General features: G+C 39.5%; 3 protein-coding genes across 3 annotated transcripts; 2 read left to right on the top strand and 1 right to left on the bottom strand.

The window, feature by feature from the left end:
- Positions 1–162: 162 nt before the first annotated feature.
- LOC131983089 (coiled-coil-helix-coiled-coil-helix domain-containing protein 5) lies at positions 163–2,793 on the bottom strand. The gene is made up of 4 exons (XM_059347676.1): positions 2,648–2,793; positions 2,243–2,383; positions 1,987–2,138; positions 163–1,030 (listed from the first exon to the last, which is right to left on the bottom strand). Coding segments are annotated over exons 1-4 (324 nt in total). The 5' UTR covers positions 2,650–2,793; the 3' UTR covers positions 163–1,001.
- Positions 2,794–2,924: 131 nt separating this feature from the next.
- Positions 2,925–13,267, top strand: atp13a1 (ATPase 13A1). Its single transcript, XM_059347646.1, has 25 exons — positions 2,925–3,591; positions 4,885–4,974; positions 5,526–5,789; positions 5,916–6,071; positions 6,213–6,282; positions 6,377–6,483; positions 6,624–6,753; positions 6,893–6,948; positions 7,086–7,212; positions 7,351–7,488; positions 7,603–7,723; positions 7,883–8,040; positions 8,290–8,465; positions 8,540–8,650; positions 8,735–8,860; positions 8,945–9,053; positions 9,245–9,438; positions 9,909–10,005; positions 10,483–10,667; positions 10,881–10,995; positions 11,123–11,319; positions 11,447–11,589; positions 11,713–11,824; positions 11,906–12,049; positions 12,141–13,267. The coding sequence occupies exons 1-25, from the start codon at positions 3,238–3,240 to the stop codon at positions 12,249–12,251; spliced, it is 3,591 nt and encodes a 1,196-aa protein (XP_059203629.1). The 5' UTR covers positions 2,925–3,237; the 3' UTR covers positions 12,252–13,267.
- Positions 13,268–14,588: 1,321 nt separating this feature from the next.
- Positions 14,589–19,050, top strand: LOC131983084 (uncharacterized). The gene is made up of 11 exons (XM_059347669.1): positions 14,589–14,690; positions 14,951–14,987; positions 15,741–16,014; positions 16,115–16,188; positions 16,701–16,773; positions 16,890–16,977; positions 17,097–17,153; positions 17,284–17,355; positions 17,459–17,606; positions 18,549–18,636; positions 18,745–19,050. The coding sequence occupies exons 1-11, from the start codon at positions 14,656–14,658 to the stop codon at positions 18,825–18,827; spliced, it is 1,029 nt and encodes a 342-aa protein (XP_059203652.1). The 5' UTR covers positions 14,589–14,655; the 3' UTR covers positions 18,828–19,050.
- Positions 19,051–21,766: the final 2,716 nt, after the last annotated feature.

Raw genomic sequence — 21,766 nt, 5'->3', positions numbered from 1 at the left:
ATGATGATGCACTGATCACTTTCTCATCTGGTATGAACAGAAGAAATTAGACTTAAAAAGAAAGGAATCCTTTCACCCCCTCCTCCCCTTCAAGGCTTTAATAATTCAACCAGAAAAGGTCTGTTCTGCTTAGTGGTCACAGGGCTCATAACTCAATATCCTCCCTCTGTCTCTCTCTGTAGTCCTGCTGATTAGAAGTGGACAGCCTCCTCCTTCTCCTTTCTTCCCAGACTCCCTATTTCTCAGTCATTGAGTAGTCAGGAGAGTTTATGTGGGAGCGATACATTCCAGTTTAATATTTGACTCTGAGTCAGACCTGAAGAGGGCAAGGGTGGGAGGGACAGACATAACCAACAGAAAATAGAGGATGATCACACCGGATGAGAAATACAACATGGTTCAATAAAAATCTGTAAAAAAACAGACTTCCTGCACACAGGCAAGTTTAAATGTTATTTTCACATGAACATAGCATTTACATAAGGAGTACATGAAGAAGAAAAATGCAGTATTTAAATGTTTAATTCACAGTACTGATGCATTAATCTCCTATGTATATGTTGAAGAAAGACATTTATAGTCATGGAAAAAAATATTAGACCACCTAACTAAAGGTGCATTTGTTTCTGACAAATATTAGTTAAAATTAGTTTAATTCATGAGCTGATATCTAGCCATTTTCCAAGGTTTTCTTGATAATGATTTTGGTTATCAAGAAAACCATGACAAATGGCAATAAATTAGCTCTAAAATTAAACTCTTATGAGTTTTTTTGTTATCATTTTTTTTGTCAGAAACAAATGTACCTTTAGTTGTACCAGGCATTAAAATGAACTAGAAATTGAAGAAAAAGGGTGGTCTATTATTTTTTCCATGACTGTAGTCATACAGAGGAAAACAGATATGCTAACAGTCACTGTTCATACAGTGAAACGACTGGGACACATGAAACCAGTGCTGCTGGGGAGAATAGTTGGAAGGTGATGGAAGATGTCTGAATGCTACGATGGCTGAGGTACTGGATCGGCAGCTGGGGAGAAAAAAAAATGTATTGGTATGTTGATTATTAAAGGGATAATTCACCCTTAAAATTGCTATTTATATAGCCCCGTATTACCTTGCTGAATTTTATTGAATGGGGCTGAAAATAACAACAGGAAAGCTATATCAAAACATCCATTTAAAGTCTCACACAAGTCGTGAATTATCCAAGTGTCATTTATCAAGTAATATGTTCACTACTTCCCAAACACATTTTCACTAAAATCTTATCATTTAAAACACTTCTGCGTAAACCATCTCATCCTTGAGCAGGCATGCTACTGATCCATGCTGACAAGTTGTGTTTGAGGTTGCAAACAGATGTTTTGATATAGTTTTGCTGTTGTTAAACGAGGCCCCTATTTACTTTAATTTTTTGTTTTCCTTAAGAATTCAAGGTAAGACAGGGTGAGTAAACAATATGCAAATGGGCATTTTGTTGGTGAAGTAATAACTTTCTAAGATTTTGCAGTATTTGTCCCCTCTTGCAGATATGCTAATGTTTTAATGTGTTTTTGTAATCAGAAATTCTTAAAAAAAATTTACATTTACATTTAGTCATTTAGCAGACGCTTTTATCCAAAGCGACTTACAGGAAGAGTAAAAAGCAAACAATCAAGGTATAGTGCAATAAGAGCTATTAGTGCTAGTGACAATTCTTTGAGGAGTAGACTTATCATGTGGTCTAGGAGAGAAGATGCTCTCTGAAGAGCTGGGTCTTCAGGAGTTTTTTAAAGGTAGAGAGGGACGCCCCTGCTCTGGTAGGAACTGGTAGTGTGTTCCACCAGCGGGCATTATTCTTAAGATGCCCATTTTGACAATTGCAAGTGTAAATAACAAGCATGCACAAACCATTTAGCATGATCTAAAATGATCCTATGTTTGTGATTTATATCATTTTATTCACAACTGTTTATATGTGACCTTGAGTTGGGTATGACTTACCTACTCCTCTGAGGTCTACTGTCTCTGCACAACCCAGAAAACGAGCCACATGTGGAGAGCAGGAGGTAGGTTTGTCTTGGTTTTCTCTCAGACAGCGCTCAAATTGCACAAACTCCGGGGAACAATCCTGTCTGATCTTCTGGATCACTGGGCTGGCAAAACACATTTTAAGGGTTGGATACATATGTGGTTAAGAATGTGTGTACACGAGGATGTTGAGGCAGGTGGGAGTGGATGTAAAAGTATGTTGCCTTACTGGGATGATGTGCACTGTGCAACCTGCATCTTCAGGTCATAACACTTTGACTGCCATGTTGATGGGTTGTTGGCCACACATGACCCATATGCCTCCATTTCTTTATGGCAGTACTTTGCCGTGATATCCATAGCAGCCTGCCTGGAAAGTGACAGATTTACTTAAGTCAATCAGAGATTAAAGGCGTATCCAATAAGCTATCGACCTAATAAACTTGCTCTATCAAGCGTAAACAATATAGTGAATAGAATGAATAAGTTTTGTGGAGGCTACAGTCTTATTCACGAGGTAGAAAATGTCTTTATTTTCAGTATATCTACCTCTGTACAGTCTGTACCTAAGTCCCGTAGATTAGAGAAGACAGTAAAGTCAATGTTGATGTGAGACCATATTTAAAATGCTTACATGTTGCTCTTTTAGGCTTGTCTCAAACGAAGAAGCTGCTCAATCAAGGTTATAGCACCAGTACTCCTGCATGTGTAGCCATGTCTGTGCGGCAACTACAGCGTACACACTCTTTACTATCTGATTGGCTGGGAATACAACACTGTGAAATAGTTCTTTAATCTTATTGGTTCGTGTTTGTGTCATTCTAAAACTATGGCTCCCACCCACAGTGACGACACATTTCTTAAAGTGGTATAGACTTTATTGTATAATTGAAGCATTTAAAGACAAATGCAGTTGATAATTTGTCAGACACCTCCTTGTTCACGCGTTACGTGATTTTAACCTAAAGAACACGACTTTATTAGTGTAAAAGATAATACGTGTTTTATTTTTCCGATTCTATCGTGATGTGCCAGGAGGACCTTACGTGTCTTTGCGTGTTTACGTATGCGGAAGCTACGGTCAGAGAACCGACCGATTCAGTAAACGTTCTCTGAAGGCTGGACCGAGCACCACTCCGTTTGTAGAATTGTATTTTTTACCGACTACAGCACGACGGGGTGGTGGTGGATGATAGAGAGGGGCAGAGGTGTGGGTAAGGTAAAATGAACGACGTCAAGAAAGAGTGGAGTGTAGTTGCAGACGGCAACCAGGGACCGGCTGAGCTACAAATGGCCCCTTCTGAGAACCACAAGCAGCATGACAGCGGCACCGGCGACGAGCTGGTAAGCTCGGTGACGCTGTACAGGCGAAGGCCCCGGCTACTACACGGCACAATCCTCCCTTTTCTGGCTGTTCTCTACCCAGGCTGGCTGTATGTGTGGTTAGGAGTGTATGGTGCTTCCGAGTATCGAGAGGCAGGCCTCCTGTCGCTAGCCGCTATCGGGATCGCGCACGTCCTCACAGCGCTCTCTGGTTATTGGTCCGTCCACGCGCACTGTTGGCTCACTTGTTCCAAGGTAAACATAAGTTATAACAAAAATATTATTGTGATAGTCTACCACTGTCTTCGGGCAACCCAATGTTTTTTCATATCTTCACACTGTTAAAATAATCGTCTAAGTCATTTTTTGTCAAAAGTGGGGTTTTTTGTGTGCCTATATCATCTCCTCATGACGCCGACCACCTATGGTAAAATCGCCTACATCCTCAGTTGATCAGATCATGTGATTTTACCCCTTTAAGATAATGGCCTATGTCAAGTGTGTGACTTGACTTGTGTGAAGTCAAAATAAAATGTGAATAGGCACATTTTTGAACATGCCTTTGTGACTTAAGCAAGATATGGTAACACTTTATTTTGATGGTGTCTACATAAGAGTGACATGAGCGTGACATAAACATGACATGGGATGAGTCGTGAACTTTAATGACACTATGAATTAAGTCATTTATTTATCTTAAGTTACCGTACATAATTTACACACCAGTGTTATTACTATGCCAATAGCCGTCCTTTGTTACATCCTTTGTTGTCCTCCTTTGATACATTAGGCGATTATTTTAACAGGGGGACGATATCCAAGGTACAACAAAGAGATTAAAGGTCAGAATCAGCATGAACCCATACCAGGAGCAAATCAATGCCATGCTCAAAGGTACTATGGCAGGGTTATTGTTTGGATTTAAACACCAGGTAACAACATTAGGGATGACATTAACACAGTCATGTCACCCATCAGAAGAAGATGATGTAGGAAAAAATAGCATTTACACACTGACTGCTTAGTGATATTGGCATCTGTTTAAGTATAGAAAATCACCTGTTCAGTATCTATTAATTACATTGAAATAGGAAGTGAAAGTGTCATTGTCAGCCCGCATTTTATGAAATATCTTTACTTGTAGCAGTAGCTTTGAACTGCCCATTCCAAAGATTGTGCTTTGTGACAATATTAAGAATGAAACCACAATATTTTTACAGTTTTGGATTATATGATTTTGGATGACATATTGTACAGTATTCTGTGTGTTTTCTCAGTAAATGGTTGTTTAAAAAAAAGTCCAGATCCTACAAAAAACATTAACATGGATTTGTCTTAACAACACAATCTGGTACAGTTTTTTCAGTCAAATGTGATAGCTAAGTAGTTATTTAGGAATGTGCCTGAATTTCATATTGAACAAGCAGCTGTATGCCAGGGCATGTCTCATTTAAGAGGGACAAAGCTCCAGAGGCACACAGCTATACCAAAAATAACAGTGCCCTGCCACAGTGTGTGAATGTGTCACCTGTTCATTTGTATACACAGGAACCAGACCCAAACAAAGCTACGCTGGCAAAGGTCATACCCACCCCCAACAACGGTTCTGCCGAGCTTGTGGCACTACAAAGGGACCAGGTCAGTTTTCTCTCTGGATGCTCCAAATTGTATTAATTGGAAGCCTGTCCTAGATATTACATTCCTTGTCTGAAGAGCTCATATTTTCTCCACAAAATGTGATCTTGCCAGTGGTTTGAAATCAACACCAGCTCTGTCAACCCAGTGATTGGTTACGCATAGCCTCAGTTCTGACAAACTGCCATTATTTAAAGAGCCTGACCAATATGCGAATGCTTGTTCAGAGTCGATCTATTGCAGGACATTTATATAAAGATTAAATAAAATTAAATATTAAACACAATTTCTTAACCCCCTGAAGCATTGTTATGTGCATTTAATGTTTTGTAAAAAAAAAAGTTTTTTTTATTGGCAGAAAGCATTTATACCAATACCAATGGATACCGATAAGTATGTTATAGGTCGGGCTCTAGTTATTTTCAATTCTCATTTGTCATGTGTGATGGGACAATCCTCTCTTGTGTTAAGAGAAAAATCAAAGAAAAAAAAATCTTTCATAAGTTAATGCTGTAATTAAAATTTCTTTAAAGTTTCTTTTTTCTAACCAACAGGATGACAATGGGGAGGGAATTTTATCTTTTGAGTTTCAAAAGATCCGCTACGTATTTGACCAAAAAGAGAAGAAATGTTTCCTTCCCATTGCATTTCCCATAAACAACCCAATGGGCTACTTTCAGTCCTGGCGTGGCTACCAGGAGGAGGTCGACCTCAGAGCTGCAGAAAAGCGATATGGCACCAATCGAGCTGAGATGATGGTGCCAGATTTCCTGGAGCTTTTCAAAGAGAGGGCCACAGCTCCCTTTTTTGTTTTCCAGGTATGTCTGTGTGTGTGTGAATGTTTCTTCATAACTTGTTTTTTTTTTTCTTTAGATAAAATGCTGTCGACCTTGTAGTTTTTGTATGTATTCATTTGAACATATCCACTGTCTGCCATCCATCAGGTGTTCTGTGTGGGGCTATGGTGTCTGGACGAGTATTGGTACTACAGTGTTTTCACACTGTTCATGCTTGTGGCGTTCGAAGCCTCCCTGGTCCAGCAGCAAATGAGGAATATGTCAGAGATCCGACGTATGGGAAACAAGCCCTACATGATCCAGGTAGACTTGATCAAGTTTGAAATTAGTGTAATAAATTGTATTTTTATTTTAAAAAACATCACTTTGTCTTGTATCGGAAAATGTGTAATCTACTGTATATTCCCTTTGTATAAAGCATCCATCTAATTAATTTTGTGCCAGGTATATCGCAACAGGAAGTGGAGACCCATTTCAAGCGATGAGCTTGTCCCTGGTGACATCGTCTCAATTGGTAAATATCATGTAAACATTTTTATGACTTCTCAATGCAAACATTAGATTGACTCTGTTAATGTTTTTCACTATTCATATTCTCTGCTTCACAGGACGTTCGCCTCAAGACAACTTGGTACCATGTGATGTGCTGCTACTCAGGGGTCGTTGCATTGTGGACGAGGCCATGCTGACTGGGGAGTCTGTGCCCCAGATGAAGGTTTGAGGCAAACTAATATATACATGATAACACTATATAGACCTGAGGGCCTAGACGTTGGAATGTAAGCGTTAGTTAATCTAAATGGCATGCTTTTATTTGGGGTATCGTAACTACTGCTGACAGTATGACATGTGTAGGAACCAGTGGAGGACTTGGACCCGGAGCGAATCTTGGACATACAGTCAGACTCTCGACTGCACGTCATCTCTGGGGGGACAAAAGTTGTCCAACATAGCCCCCCTTTAAAGGCCAGCGCAGGACTCAAACGTAAGTACTAATTCCTCTCTTCCTTTATTTTTTACCAACAACATATACTGACTGTTGTATAAATTGAATCAATAGTGCACCTATTGCCCATCAAATCAAATCGAGATGCAAACCCATCAATCTTCTCCTTTATACGCAGCTGTAGACAATGGCTGTGTGGCCTATGTACTGAGAACAGGATTTTACACCTCTCAGGTGAGGAAGCTGCATAGTTTGTCTATGTTACTACACTCCCTTTTTTTCATGTCATGCATGCATTTTAATTTTAGCTAAGACAACATGTTGATTCAGCTGTGAAAGTATACTGATTGTGTGTATAAATTTGCTTCCAGGGTAAACTGTTACGGACCATCCTCTTTGGTGTGAAGAGAGTGACGGCAAACAACCTGGAGACTTTCATTTTCATTCTCTTTCTCCTTGTTTTCGCCATTGCTGCAGCTCTTTATGTATGGTTAGAAGGTGAGGTGCACAGAATCAATTCATTAAGATGTAATTCTAATTTAACATTATCATAGTCAAAGTGAAAACTAATAGCCGGAGGTGAAGGGCATAAGTAATACCTAATTACTATCTTTGTGCTTTGTATTACTCCCTCAGGGACCAAGGATGCCAGCAGGAACCGCTACAAGCTGTTCCTGGAGTGCACACTAATCCTCACTTCGGTGGTTCCACCAGAACTCCCCATAGAGCTTTCTCTGGCAGTTAACACATCTCTCATCGCCCTGGCTAAACTTTGTATGTCTGTGTGTGCTCTTATGCTGCATGTGTATAGAATAGATATTAAGAGACTTGGACAAAGCTTGTAACAGCAGTTGTTCATTGGAATTATCTTTTTCTACCCTTGCTCAGATGTATTCTGTACAGAGCCCTTCAGGATACCGTTTGCAGGGAAGGTGGAGGTTTGCTGTTTTGACAAAACAGGAACACTGACCAGTGACAGTCTGGTGGTACGAGGAGTGGCGGGCCTCAGGTAAACCCTGCACACTATTCTTAGTGTTCTCTTTAAACATCATAATTTGTAGTAGAAGTACAGACACAAAGTATACTATGCTATTGTCTAGGTCAGTAAATATTTACATACACTTGTGCTGTATGGTGGGTATTGATTGATTATTTGTGTATATGACAGAGAAGGAAAGGAGGTGATGCCCGTTTCTGAGATCCCAGTTGAAACACATCGGGTGGTGGCCACCTGTCACTCACTGGTCACTCTGGATGATGGACAGCTGGTCGGAGATCCCCTGGAGAAGGCCATGCTGACCGCTGCTGACTGGACCCTCACTAAAGGTAAAGACCTCCACTAAATTCATAGTGCAGAACAGCAGCAAGTGTGTGAGAGAGAGTATGTCTGCTTTTGTTTGTATTGTCAGTCTCAATTATTTGTTTCTGACCTGAAGTATAATCTTTCAGGTTGTACTAAACCTGCTATGTTCAGCTTGGTGATGCAGTTTGACAGTGCATCATCAAGTAATCTCTAAATTCAGGGCATTTTAATATAGATGTTGGTGTTTCTGTAACTCTTGCCACTTTGTCCAGATGAAAAGGTGTTCGCACGAGGCATCAAAACCCAGGGACTTAAGATCCACCAGCGTTTCCACTTTGCCAGCGCTCTGAAGAGGATGTCTGTTTTGGCCTCTTATGAGAAACTCGGCTCCACTGAACTCTGCTACATCTCAACTGTCAAAGGAGCTCCAGAGACACTCAAAGGAATGGTACATATCCACAATACATACATGTTTCAGCCTTATCGTACCTACTCATATTCTAATGTGACTGTGATTAATAGTTTTCAGAATGTCCGGAAAATTATGACGAAGTCCACAAGGAAATGTCTCGGGAAGGAGCTAGAGTGCTGGCCTTGGGTTACAAAGAGATGGGACACCTCAGTCATCAGCAGGTTCTTATTTGTATTTTAGAATATTCTTGTCTGATGAGAATAGATTTAGTTAGAAACTGATGTGGATCTTTTTGGTTCTAATAGGTCCGAGAGATGAGTCGCGATGCTCTGGAGTGTGGCTTGCGTTTCGCTGGGTTCATGGTTGTGTCTTGCCCCCTCAAGAGTGACAGCAAGGCTGTCATCAGAGAGATCCAGGAGGCATCTCATCATGTAAATAAGCTGACACACACAATTGTACATACAAACTCAAACAGCAGGTTTTCAGATGGATAATTCCTCTCACTTTGCTCTCAGGTGGTGATGATAACGGGCGACAACCCTCTTACGGCGTGCCATGTAGCAAGAGAGCTCCACTTCATTCAGAAAGAACACACACTTGTATTGCAGCCAAGTGCCAATCAGAGTAAGACAAGTCCTTGCTTTATATACTTATATGTATTACTCAAGTAAGCTAGTGGAGAACAATCTCTGAAATTAAGGTTGAAGCTAAAAGACATCAAGATGCTTGTAGTTTTCTATTTGCAGTGGGTGTTTTGAACAAGGACATGGACAAAGCACAGAATCATTTACCTCTGATGTATTTTTGTTTTGCAGATGAGTGGCATTGGGAATCCATTGATGGCAGTGTACGTGTACCACTGCCCCCTCCCTCTGTTTCCTCATTTGTGTGTCAGTATGACTTGTGTGTAACAGGGGAGGCACTAGCCAGACTGAGCTGTGACCCCCGGCTACTCCACACACTCCTGCCTCACATACGAGTGTTTGCACGCGTCAGTCCAAAACAAAAGGTCAGTCTCAAAAGTCAACATACATATGCCACGACATTATGTTGAGGTTTATAAACCACAGCTATGATGTTTGATATCTGAACATGTTTAACTATCTTAAACGTTAATGGTCAGTGTCAGATGGTGTGGTTTTTAACAAAGAGCAAAGGCTTCTTTGTTCACTAATGACACAGTGAGATCCATTACAGGAGAAGCAGAGGTGGACAGATGGTAGTCTCAGTAGTCTACAATTTATCAGAAAAGGCATGCATTTTAACTAGGGGACACCACTCATTTTGTCTGACAGCTAATTGGAACAAACTCATTGAAATTTCTCCAGGGGTTGTTGAAAGGCAGAGAAATCAAGAGAATCAGTATTTTGAGTATGACAAATTGATGGTACTGTATGTAACAATGTAAAAGTATCTATGGTTGAACCTCAAGGATTTGTGGAAGTTTATTAGCCATAATAACTTCCTGTTCTGTTTCAGGAATTAGTCATTACCAGTCTAAAGGGGCTGGGATATGTGACACTGATGTGTGGTGATGGCACAAATGATGTTGGAGCTCTCAAACACGCCCACATAGGTAAGATTAAGTGCCATTTAATCTCTATAAACACAAATGCATAGATGATTGAGTGGGCTTTGGTGGCATGCAAGGAAACAGTCTGCGTGGGGAGCAATATAGGCAGAATGGATTGACTGAAATGGAATCTCAGAACCCATTGGCTATCATCTGATTACAGTTAAGGTTTTTATTAGCTTTTTCTAAAGTATCTGGATTCATATGCAGATATCTGTGATTAGGTGAAATGACATCTAGACCTAACACATCTAGAACAGTTACGTTGCTAATCTGACTGTAGACAATGACTGGCAAACAGAAAAGGAAGTCTTGGCCGGATACACCAGAACTCCTGAAATATTGGCCGTTGCCCCGAGAGTCTAAATCATCGTCACACCAGTGGGAGATGGATTCTAAGATTGTTCAACTACCAAGACTGAAAGCATGTGTCCCTATGTATGACCCCAACAGTGTGTACTGATAATAATTTTTCCTCAGGTGTCGCCCTGTTAGCCAACGCCCCTGAACGCATGCCTGAAAGAAAGAAACGGGGGAGAGAAAAGGAGACACCTGTGGCAGAATCCAGACCTTTACCACCTGTCAGTACAGGAGGCAAACTGAGCTCCAGGGCAGCCAGGCATAGGGTGATGGCCCAGAGAGAAGAGCAGCTTGCTGCACAAAAGGTTTGTGACTTTGAGAAGGGCTTCCTTCCTGATTCTTATGGAAAATGTTTACCAGCAATGTTTAGCCTGCAGTCCCATATTAGCCTCAGCCCCAGTTACTAAAGTTAATAAAATCATCTATTTATAGCTCAAGAAGAGCATAAATGTGCCCTTTCATTGAAATAATCAAGTTGAAGTGCACTGGTCTAAACATCAGGGTTTATTCTCTAACAGGAGAGGATCAGTCAAGTCTTACGGGAACTTGAAGAGGATCAGGTACAAGTAGTGAAACTAGGGGATGCCTCCATCGCTGCCCCCTTCACCTCCAAACTCTCTTCCATACAATGCAGTAAGTGACACACCCTTTTTTTGATTGACCCCTGATTTTAGCTCTTGATACATTTAGCAAAGATCTTAACATGAAGCTGCTCCCCATCTCTGAAATTCTTTACCCCCCCCCCCCCCCCCCCCTGCAGTCTGCCATGTGATAAAGCAAGGTCGTTGCACTCTGGTGACAACACTCCAGATGTTCAAGATCCTCGCTCTTAACGCCCTGGTGCTGGCCTACAGCCAGTCTGTACTCTACCTCGAGGGAGTCAAGTTCAGCGATTTCCAGGCGACACTGCAGGGCCTGCTCTTGGCCGGATGCTTCCTCTTCATCTCTAGATCAAAGGTGAGAATTAAATTCAGAAAATATAGGCTGTACATGGTTTGATTGTTTTCTATTGCTTTTCTGCTACCATGAGATGTTTACTATTTTTGATAGAAACCAAATTAATTTTTCCCCCCTTATTCCATAGCCCCTGAAAACATTGTCTCGAGAGCGGCCTTTACCGAACATCTTCAATCTTTACACAGTGCTGACTGTGCTGCTGCAGTTTGCTGTTCACTTCTGTAGTCTGGTGTATCTTTACAAAGAGGCACAGAGCAGAAGTCCACCCAGGTAAATCACTGTAAGACTGAAAAAGAGCAAGACAGCAGTTCTGCTTTACAAGTTAATTGTTTACATTAGGAACATTACATTAAACATGACAATAGCATTCCACTTGTCCTTTCTCTTTTGCAGAGAGGAACAGTTTGCAGATCTATATAAAGAGTTTGAACCCAGTCTAATTAACAGCACCGTGTACATAATGTCCATGGCCATGCAGATGGCCACCTTTGCCATTAACTACAAGGTACTTACTCATTTTACCATTAGTATTTGTATTCCACGCTTTCTTTATATATAAACTCGCATCATTTCTTGTGTTTTAAAGGGTCACCCCTTCATGGAGTCTCTCAGTGAAAACAGACCACTACTATGGAGTATCGCTCTGTCAGGTTTAGCGATTGTGGGACTTCTTACTGGTTCCTCACCAGAATTCAATGAGCAGTTTGCTCTTGTAGATATTCCCACTGAGGTGAGCTGACATGTATTCGTTTGTAGTAATAGCTGTGTAATATTGGTATGAACTCCATAAGATAACCTGTTTTCTGTTTACTTCCTTGCAGTTCAAATTAATCATTGCCCAGGTTCTGGTGGTGGACTTTGTCGCCGCTCTGCTGGTGGACCGTGTCCTGCAGTTCCTGCTGGGCAAAGGAACTCTCAGGCTGCCTTCTTGAACTCAGTGCCAACAGCAACCGCTGCCCTTACCAACCAAACTGTAAAGGGAGAGAAGACCATGGAGCCAGGGAGAGAAAAAAAGCTGTTGTGACGTACACAAGACAGCTGAGACAGTCATGGCGTGCAGTACTGGACACTCCGTGTATCCCTTCCTTCGTCCTGCTCTGCCTCTCCTTAACCATCTGTGTTTCTGCATTTTCTTCAGCTCTTTTATTAAATTCTCTTTCTCTTCATAACCCTGATTTTTTTTCTACCCTTTTTCTCTCTTTCTTCTTCTGTCCCTCCCCACTGCAACACAAGGCCATGAAGACAGCAGTATTGAGTGGAGTGCGAGACCGTGTGCCAGCCAGAGTGAAACATACCGGCACACTAAAGGGCCATTCTCCAAGAGAATTGCAAAAGTGTTCTTGATTGTTTTGATTCCTCTCCTTGATTTTGTAAAAAGTGAAAAAACCTCTCTAACAGACTTATAAAGACTTACAGATACAAATGATGAAGTCTGTCAAGTGTTTTGTCAAGTACAAATACTGATATGTCTGCACATGGAAAGGATGAGTATGTCCTGCTGGTCATGAACTATCCTGTTTTCATAACTAGGTAAGTAAAGAATGATCAAAGCATAAGTATATAGAATTCAACTGCACATAGAAAGACCTTTCTAATTAAATATTTTATCCTGGGACACGACACTGGCAAAATAAATGTGCCATCTCATTAAGAATAAGTTAATTGAAGAAAAGATTGTGGAGGAACTTTATGAACTTTGTGTTTACTTACCAACTGAACTAACAAACACGAGTTTGGAGATCAGCCATAGATAACGGTTTGCTATCTTTGATATGAACTTGAATAAACCTTTGTTTGATGAACCAACTGGAGCATCTTAAGGAAATTGCTTTTCCACAAAAAGAGAGAAATCCAATCAATTGCATTGTAAATAAAGTACATACTCTGTGAAATGGCCAAAATGTGAAGAATTTCAGCTTCCACTCAGTGATATAATCCCACAAATTGTGCATCACTGCACACTAATGGTTTGCTAAACACAATTTACAAAGAGCAAAATAAAAATGAATATATTCAGTATGTATAGTCAAAATGCTGTTGTTATAATAAAACTAGTTTTCTAGGAAATTTGCTCCAGTCTCTTAGCAACTGTTTGGGCTTCTATTTTCTGCTTTATTAAAAAAAAAGCCTGAAACACATTTCCAACAAAAATCGTGTAATTTTTATCATTGCCTAGTTTGGTTATTAATGCAGAAGGATCCCCAAAATTTGCGAACTAATCAGACACATTTTTCTTATACACATATATACATTGTGCACAAGATCTTATCTTTTCACATTGGCACTTATTACCATATGAATTTGCATAATGGTGATTATAACCATATTTCAGCAGGCTAAAATGAACTGGAGTAAATGCTCAAAGTGACTGGTAAATGAAAGAAACGCAACACCTTCAATGGATGTACAGAATGGACTGGGTGTCCGTGGAATGCTGGAGCCATAACTAGGAGATTAAGAGATGTGCAAAAAGTAAGTACAGCAATGGAAATTATAAATCTGAACAAAAGATAAAATAGTGTAATCTACAAAAAGTGTGGAAAAAGTGTTGGATGAGGGGAACACATGCATGACAAAAGAAGTTGGGAAAGGAAATAAGGAGGTCAATGCTGTTGAGCACAAGGTCTTAAACTCTGGAGGTCAAGGCACCAGAAGTCTGAAGGGAAAAAAACAGCTGAAAAACGTGTGTATCAGAAATCCAACCAGTGTGTATTAAGAGGATCAGGGGTTGCCCTTTGGAACTATAGGTCAATGCTTGCTCTTTACTTGATCCGGGGGTGATTGGATTCCTACACCACAAAGGCCACCTCAGAAACGTCTGTCACTATAGCCTGAATTTGATTTCCTGGTGTCTTCAATTAATAAATTACCTTTTTTGCTTGTTTTTTCCACTTTCCACTGGAATATGATCCACATTTCTTTTAATATATTTTTAAGCTTCATAGTCAATTACAGAGCTATACAAAGGCCCTGTAATTTAAAAAAAAAAAAAAAGTCATATTGCCTACACAAGAAAATCTGTGGATAATCATGCAACTCTCAACAAATTTCTGACAAGGTTATATGACTCATGGGGTGTGTCTTTCTTATGTTTTTCGCTAGAAACGCATATACATGATTTTCGAATAAAACTGGAACATTCTCTTCATGAGTGATAGCTTTATTTTTAAGCATTTAACGACTCCACAGCGCCCACAGAGGTCCGTTGACTGCTACTTCGTTTACAGTCGCTTGTGTTACAATCAGACTACATTTCCCATGGTGCTTAAGTCGGACTAGGGGTTTGGCTTGTTGGGCGCGCGCTGGGAGTGTGAAGAAAACTATTTGAAAGAAAAAATGGCGGAAAAACATTCGGAAGCTGGGCAAGAAAGGTCTGTATTTATCTCATCCATTTCCCCCATTGTGACAACTGATTTAACACCAAACCTTTGCATTTACTGAGAAAATGTAGTAAAGCGTTATCTCCGTCTGAGTTTTGATCAAAGCAAATTTAACGTTACGTTATTGTTTTGGCCAACTGTGTTTAACAGTAATGTTAACTGACATAATGAAACACGGTCACATAACGTCATTTTCTACTAAACTATTTTACGTTAACGTTGGATTATAATAGTCAAAAATGTTCTTGCAGTTGCCAAAGTGTCGCCACTGCCGATTCCCAGAAAGAGGTAAGACATTTTAACTGACATGGAGTCTTATAGGCCTATTTGTCCATTTTTTAAAATCCTTTTCATGTCTTTTCGTGTCTTTTTTTTTTGGTAATTTGTGTCTTTTTTTGGTAATTTTGTGTCTTTTTTTTTTCAGTCATTTTGTGTCTTTTTCTTTAGTCATTTTGTGTCTTTATAGTTTTTTGTGTCTTCTGTGGGTTTTTTTGTCATTCTGTCTTCTCATTTTGTGTCTTTTTTGGTCATTTTGTGTCTTTTTAAAAAATAATTTAGTGTCTTTTTTTTGGTCATTTTGTGTCTTTTTTAGTCCTTTAGTCCCACATAAAATGTGATTTTGAATCTTTTTTTTACTTTCAAAACACTATCATGCTCAATAAAGAATTTTAAATGTTGCAAATGTGAACAAAGGTTGCAAATATGACATATGTATACGAGTATTACGTCCAGTTCTATCATTTTATACTAAATAAATTTGACCTTGTCTCTAGTTTTACTTGGTATATCATCATCAAACTGAAACTGGCCTCATGGAGTTTACAGACAGAATTTTAGAGGTAAATTTACAGTAGAGCTCCACGCTGCTTTGTTTTCTAGTCTGGATGTCATGAAGAAGTCATGATTTGCTGCTTTTGGAGACACCACAGGGTTAACTGACTGACTGTTAGTTAGCTAACTACAACGGCTGTGCTACTTCTGTATCCACAAGCTAACATTAACAATGCTAATTGTCACTGCTACTTTGATAAACTGTTCAAGGTGAACTCTGTGAAAGAATCGTCTAAAAGATGCCCCTCCACAAGCCCCACCACAGCTCCCCCAAACAAATCTCCTCGTAACGACTTCACATCAGACAACACAGAGATGCCAGATCCAGGGGAAGGACAGTCGGAGACTGACAAACTAGAAATGCAGACCGAAAACACGGAGGGACCTTCAAGTCCTACTGCCAACCCCACTTCACGGAGGAAATCCTGGAGGAGAGCCACCATAACCCGACGCTCTCTCCCTGCCCTTCCCAACCCATATGAGGGTGAGATATCTGGCTTTATTGTATCTTGTAATCAGGAAATAATGGTCTCTGTTTGTTGTTTGTTTTGCAATATAAATCCCTATTTATGTATTTGTTGTAGTTTTGTGCAGGGGCATAAGTGCATCCTTGTCACAGCAAGAGAGGCTCGAGAAATTGATGGAGGCTTCAATGAGGGTGAGTGTGCTAGGGTCATAATTGCCCAGGGTAGAGGTAAATGAATAGTTATAAATAGGAAAATGTGTTGGAAAAATTAAGTAGGCAGACACAGTACATATTCTCTTATTATACTCTTTGGCATTGAATGTTTGAGATATATTTTTCAGGAATGGATTTAAAAAAGATTTGGTTGACGTTTAACAAATGTACGTAGCAGAGCACATGTCCATCATTGAAACATATATTTTTTTTAAAGGCACACAATAGATTGTAAGTAATAACCTGATATTTACGTCATAATAAAAGTGGTTAATTCACTAAAATTTAAATTCACAACTTTAGAGACATATCCAATATTATGTACAGTGGGTAGTTACTCCTGAATAAAACAATAAGATATCCTAATGGTAGAGCCATCATTTTTTGACTGTAAGGGTTTGGGTTAGATTAGGTTGGGTGAAAGATCATTCATTTTAATTTATCTCTAAAGCTAGTGAATCTCTGTTAAATCAAGTTTGCTTTGTCTTTAGCTGGCAATAGAAAGAACTCAAAATTCACTGCAGTCTTTGCCGAATACCTCACTGGAGTTTTTTCAAAAACAAGGTTAGTGCTTGCACTGCTTCATTGGTACATGCTTCATGGAGCCCTTTATTTTCACTGAATTGTTAGAAATATTCGGATCAGATATCTTTATCCATGTTCTGACTTTCTTGGTACAGTTGAGCACATACAGAAAGAGTGGGGCTGTTTGGCCAAAAGCATACGCAATGAAGAAGTGAGTCGTCAACTCCCTTCCCAAGCCGCCAGGTACTGTAGCTGTTTTTTTTATTTATTCAGTACTCTGCATGCATATCATTGATGTTCTGGTTTTGTTTTACATATAAATGAATATTTTATACTGGATGTCTTTTGTTATCTGCTTTCAGTTCGAGCGATCCTGCACTGCAGAGAGCCATGGAAAAGGTCCAGAAAGCCATCAATAGGCATGTTGTCCTTAAGATCAATATAATACAAAAAAGGATTCATACCAAACACACATTTTAACTTAAGAACACAGATGGTGTGACCTACCACATGGGCTTCTTTTGTTTACCAGCCTCTGTTGTGTTTTAGGCTCCAGACTGAAAGTGAATCTTGGGAGGCACTGTTAAACAAACACCGGAGTAAAGCAGAGGAACTGGAAAGGTGAACATATGTGCTGTCACTGAGGAATACTGTAGCAGTGTTAGATTGCGTCAACATTGCCTTCTTAATTGTGTGCCAATAATGTGCCTTTTATTCATTGCAGGAAAGTGGAGCAAGGAAAGGAAGAAGGCATATCATTAGATTCTACATGTGTGGCCCAGTCCTCACAGTACCATTTCATACAGAGTAAACCAGACTACCGCGGTCTCCTCTCCAGACAACAGCCCATGCTTCACACTATGGCAATCATTGTATGTTGGAAAATGTATTTTTTGATATCATTACTTGAAAAAACCAGTAGTAGAATATGTTGAGTATTTAGCAGGAGTGGGGGAAGCTTTAAGGTTTTAGAATTCCTACAAAGTTCTTATATACCATCTGTATGGTAAAATATAGAAGCTGGCTGCAGTGACAGCGATAAAACATACAGCAGATGCTACCGATTTATGGGCAACTTAAGTGCTGTCTACAAGAAAGGGAAAGGTGTGCCTTAACTTTTTGCGAGGGGAATTCATTCCCCTTCATGCAGATAGTAGCAGAGCCACTCATCTATCAACAGTCAAAGGTTGCAATGCTAATATATTTAATAATAAATTCACATTCAACCGGTCCAATCTAATGACCACAATTCTCTTTGCTTGCTAAAAATAATGTTGATGTAAGATAACAATTACTGAAACACCTGTACTTCTGTGCCCTATTTGTGTTAGTTTAATTGCAGCAGCATGTTCAGTGCATTAAAGGTACAAAGTCCTGACTCATCAGCCTAAGTTAGAAGAACTCTTTTATGATTTTGTCCTCAGTGTGGCTCAGTTGAAAGAAGATTATATCACATATTTCTGTGCACTAATCAAATATAGCAAAGTGTATCATATGAAAGTTTTACAGTACAGTAGTGGGGTTGTTTGCTTATTTTGTCAGCACTGTCAATCAAATTCAGAACAAACCACACCACGCCCACACAGAATATCAGAATCCCTTAATTAATACTGACTATGGATGCTTTTCCCCCCCAAGCCTGAACACTCATTGTTAAGTATTTGTATTTTGAATATTCATTGCTATAGAAAAGGGCTTGCTGTTTTTAAAGACTATTAGCACACTGGTTTTGTCTCATATATGGATGCCTCGGACCTGTTGAAAAGTCATTACCTGCTCTATCATGTAATCAGTTATCACTTTTTCATGTGTAGATGGACACTCAAAGTAAGATGGTTGAAGAGCTTCTGTCCATCAAGGAGCAATCTCAGTTATTGGTGAAAGAGACCAGTGGTCGACTGGGTAAAGATTTTATTTAGCTTTCATAATTGCAATTGAGGTTTTTTTAAATATAAAAATAAACAATGATGTGGCAATATAACATTTGATCTGCTTACTTTTTCCCAACAGCTGCAGAGGCAGGATTCCAGGAGCTTTCACCTGACCTCATCAGGAACCTCATGGCAGCACCTTTATCCTCTGCAACTACATAGACACTCTGGCAGGAGGCAAGAACAGGCAATCAATCATCCAATGGACCGTGACTCTTTGTCACTTGTATATCTAGCTCATATATTTGTAATTTCTGGTAATTTGACTTTTATGTGATAAGGCAACATCATTTATTTGCTCTCTCTTTGTTGTCTCATCTTTTTAGATACAGTTAGCTCAAATTACGTTTTACGAGTCAAATAAAACCTCTTCTGTCAGCATCGGGACTGGTAATGGAGCGAGTTCAGGTAATTCATGTCTTTGACCAGCAGGTGGCAGTGGCTCGCTATACAATGTTTTGAGCTGCTTGGTTAATGGCCAAAGTGGATTTTTCTGTTAGGCCTTAATTTAATGTAATCTTACATGTAAAACCTCAAACTCTTAAGACTGGACTGCCTGCTGTGAGGAATTGAGCAACAGACAAATGCTTTAGGATAATTTGCCAACATCCTGTAAAACAAGGTTATTTGTCATTGTTCATACAATAAACAGAAATATTCAAACATAATGACGTTTAAGTAAAAGGTTTTTTTTAACCAAACTGATTTTGTCTTTAAATAGTTTCAAATTAGATAGGATTCAGTCTAGTGATATTTTAATTGTTTTTATCACTACTATTGTAATAAATTAACTCAAATGTGATGATGCGTAGATTAGCTTTACTATGCACATAGTGTCACTTTCAGTTTATCTAGTTTTTTAATTAAAATTGGCTTGAACAACAGCAAAGCTTTAATCTAAGATTATTGAATACAAAGGGATTATGCTCTAAATTTGCCTGTAGTCTATTCTTTAGTCCTTTCTACATGCTCATCCTCAGTCACATTTACTCTCTTTTTGGAGCTGCATCTATTTCACTTCATCAGTGTCCCCTGACCATTCAGGAGGAGGCCCCTCCCCCACAGTGACTCACCCCCATCTCTTGCATTTGGCTGGGTCACTGATGCAGAACGAAGCTTTGACATTGTACCAGTCAGTCAAAGCTTTGTTCGCTATCACTCTTATCTCCTGGACCCATTCACTCATTAATGTTCATACTTAATTTTCTCTGATGATTACAGCAAGAAGAAACCCATGTCGCCTATTGCCAACAATAAATGAGTGTGAATGACTTTCTGTGCTCTGCTGTTATGATCTCCAACATGGAGAATACTAAATTTTTCTTGTGATTGTATTCAAGGGAGTGACTAGAGAGCACAGGGACAAGCGCAGAGAAGACAAGCGGGGTTGTGACCGTGAGAGTTGTGAGTAAGGGAGGATGGTGCACAGCAGGAAAGATCGATTCTTATTTAGATGAAAATGAGGCTTGATGCTTGTGGGGTGAGAGGAGGGCAGCTTTAGCATCCAAATGAATAGAAGTTTCACAGAAATGATCCTTAAATGAATCACCAACAATAAAACGTATAAAGAAGTTTAAAAAGCCACTGACAGTCTTTTTACTTTTGAGGAAGGTCTCTATTTAAAACAAGACTGACTTTTGGGTTAGATGATAACCACAGCAGCTACCCACTTAACCAATTAGTGATAAACTGGCTATGAACAACCTCCGCGACGTGGGTAAACAGCATCTAAGAAGTTATTCTTTAAATATTTGATTTGGATGCAGTGCATATTTGGATAAAGGTGCCTTGGGTGTGACCAGGTTCTCTTGGTTCCTTGATTGTAGAATGTTAGTAAGAAAGAAAGTGAGTTATATTTGCTAATATATATGAATATTTATTATTGTTCTGCTTAAATACATGGTCTTTATTAAATGAAGCTTATTTATGGTAGGGAATTACATTTTAAGGGGTTAAAATCCGCTGCTTGGTATAACCACCAGTAAACCTAAATTGTGACTTGCACTATATGCACATGCAAAGAACAATTACTGTTTAGGTTTGCTGTATTCTCTATTCTTGTTGTCTCTAACTTTAGATTGATTAGCTACAGATTGTAGTAGATGGATGTGTGGAGAGTCAGCATAAACCACTGCCAGTTTGGTCCTACTCCCTCATGCACACCCATCATCTCTTCTCAGTACAGCAAGGCTGGCTGCAGCTCTCCTCCACATCCATTCAGCCAGCCATTCGTCTTGGAAAGCTGTCTCTCTGATCTGAGTGATAAACTACAGCAGAATTGCCCAGTTTGCAAAAAACAAGGACACTTGTTTTCAATCTGTGCTGTCAACATTTTCATACTGGAAACTGATGGGATGTTTCATTCATCAGGGGTTTAGAACGGAATGATATTCTTAGGTTGGACTGTTTTGCTTTGAGATTGAATATTGCTCCTGGAATTGCCACAATTTGCCCACACAGGTGGATAGCAGTTCATTGACTTTTTAGTCACATCTTATGAAATGACACTGACTCCCAGAATCAGTCCCAGTGCTCCTTTTCCCTATTCAACACACTTTAGCAGGGACAGGTTGTTGTGGCTTGTAAGAATTATACCCCTTGGCTCAAACACACCTTAAAAAGGTGTGCAATGGCAGAGGCTCAAATGCTCTTGGTTATTATTACACAATGTTTACAAATGTTTACAGTTGTGTGGACAGCTTGATAGAAGCTTACAAAGCCCAGCCCATTTGAATGTATACAAGCAGTCATTTTAAAGTTTTGTTTAGAAATTAATTTTGTTTGACCGTGATCTCACCTTATCGTCACACTGTTAAAAATAATTGCCTAAGTCATTTTTTGTCAAAATTGTTTTTTTGGGTCTCCTCATGACGCCGGCCACCTATGGTAAAATCACCTACATCCTCAGTTGATCAGATCATGTGATTTTACCCCTTTAAGATCATCACTTCTTTGACAATTTGCCACATTCATAGGCATCAGATAAGAACCCAGCAAAGAAGAGCTAGAGGGAGATTGTTTAGTTATCAGTTTAGTTTATCAGTGCTTTATTGTTGACAATAATATTGGTAACACTTTATTTTGAAGGTGTCTACATAAGA

Source organism: Centropristis striata, chromosome 13 (assembly GCF_030273125.1).
Source record: "Centropristis striata isolate RG_2023a ecotype Rhode Island chromosome 13, C.striata_1.0, whole genome shotgun sequence".
Classification (NCBI taxonomy): domain Eukaryota; kingdom Metazoa; phylum Chordata; class Actinopteri; order Perciformes; family Serranidae; genus Centropristis; species Centropristis striata.
This window is presented reverse-complemented; position numbering and strand designations above follow the sequence as displayed.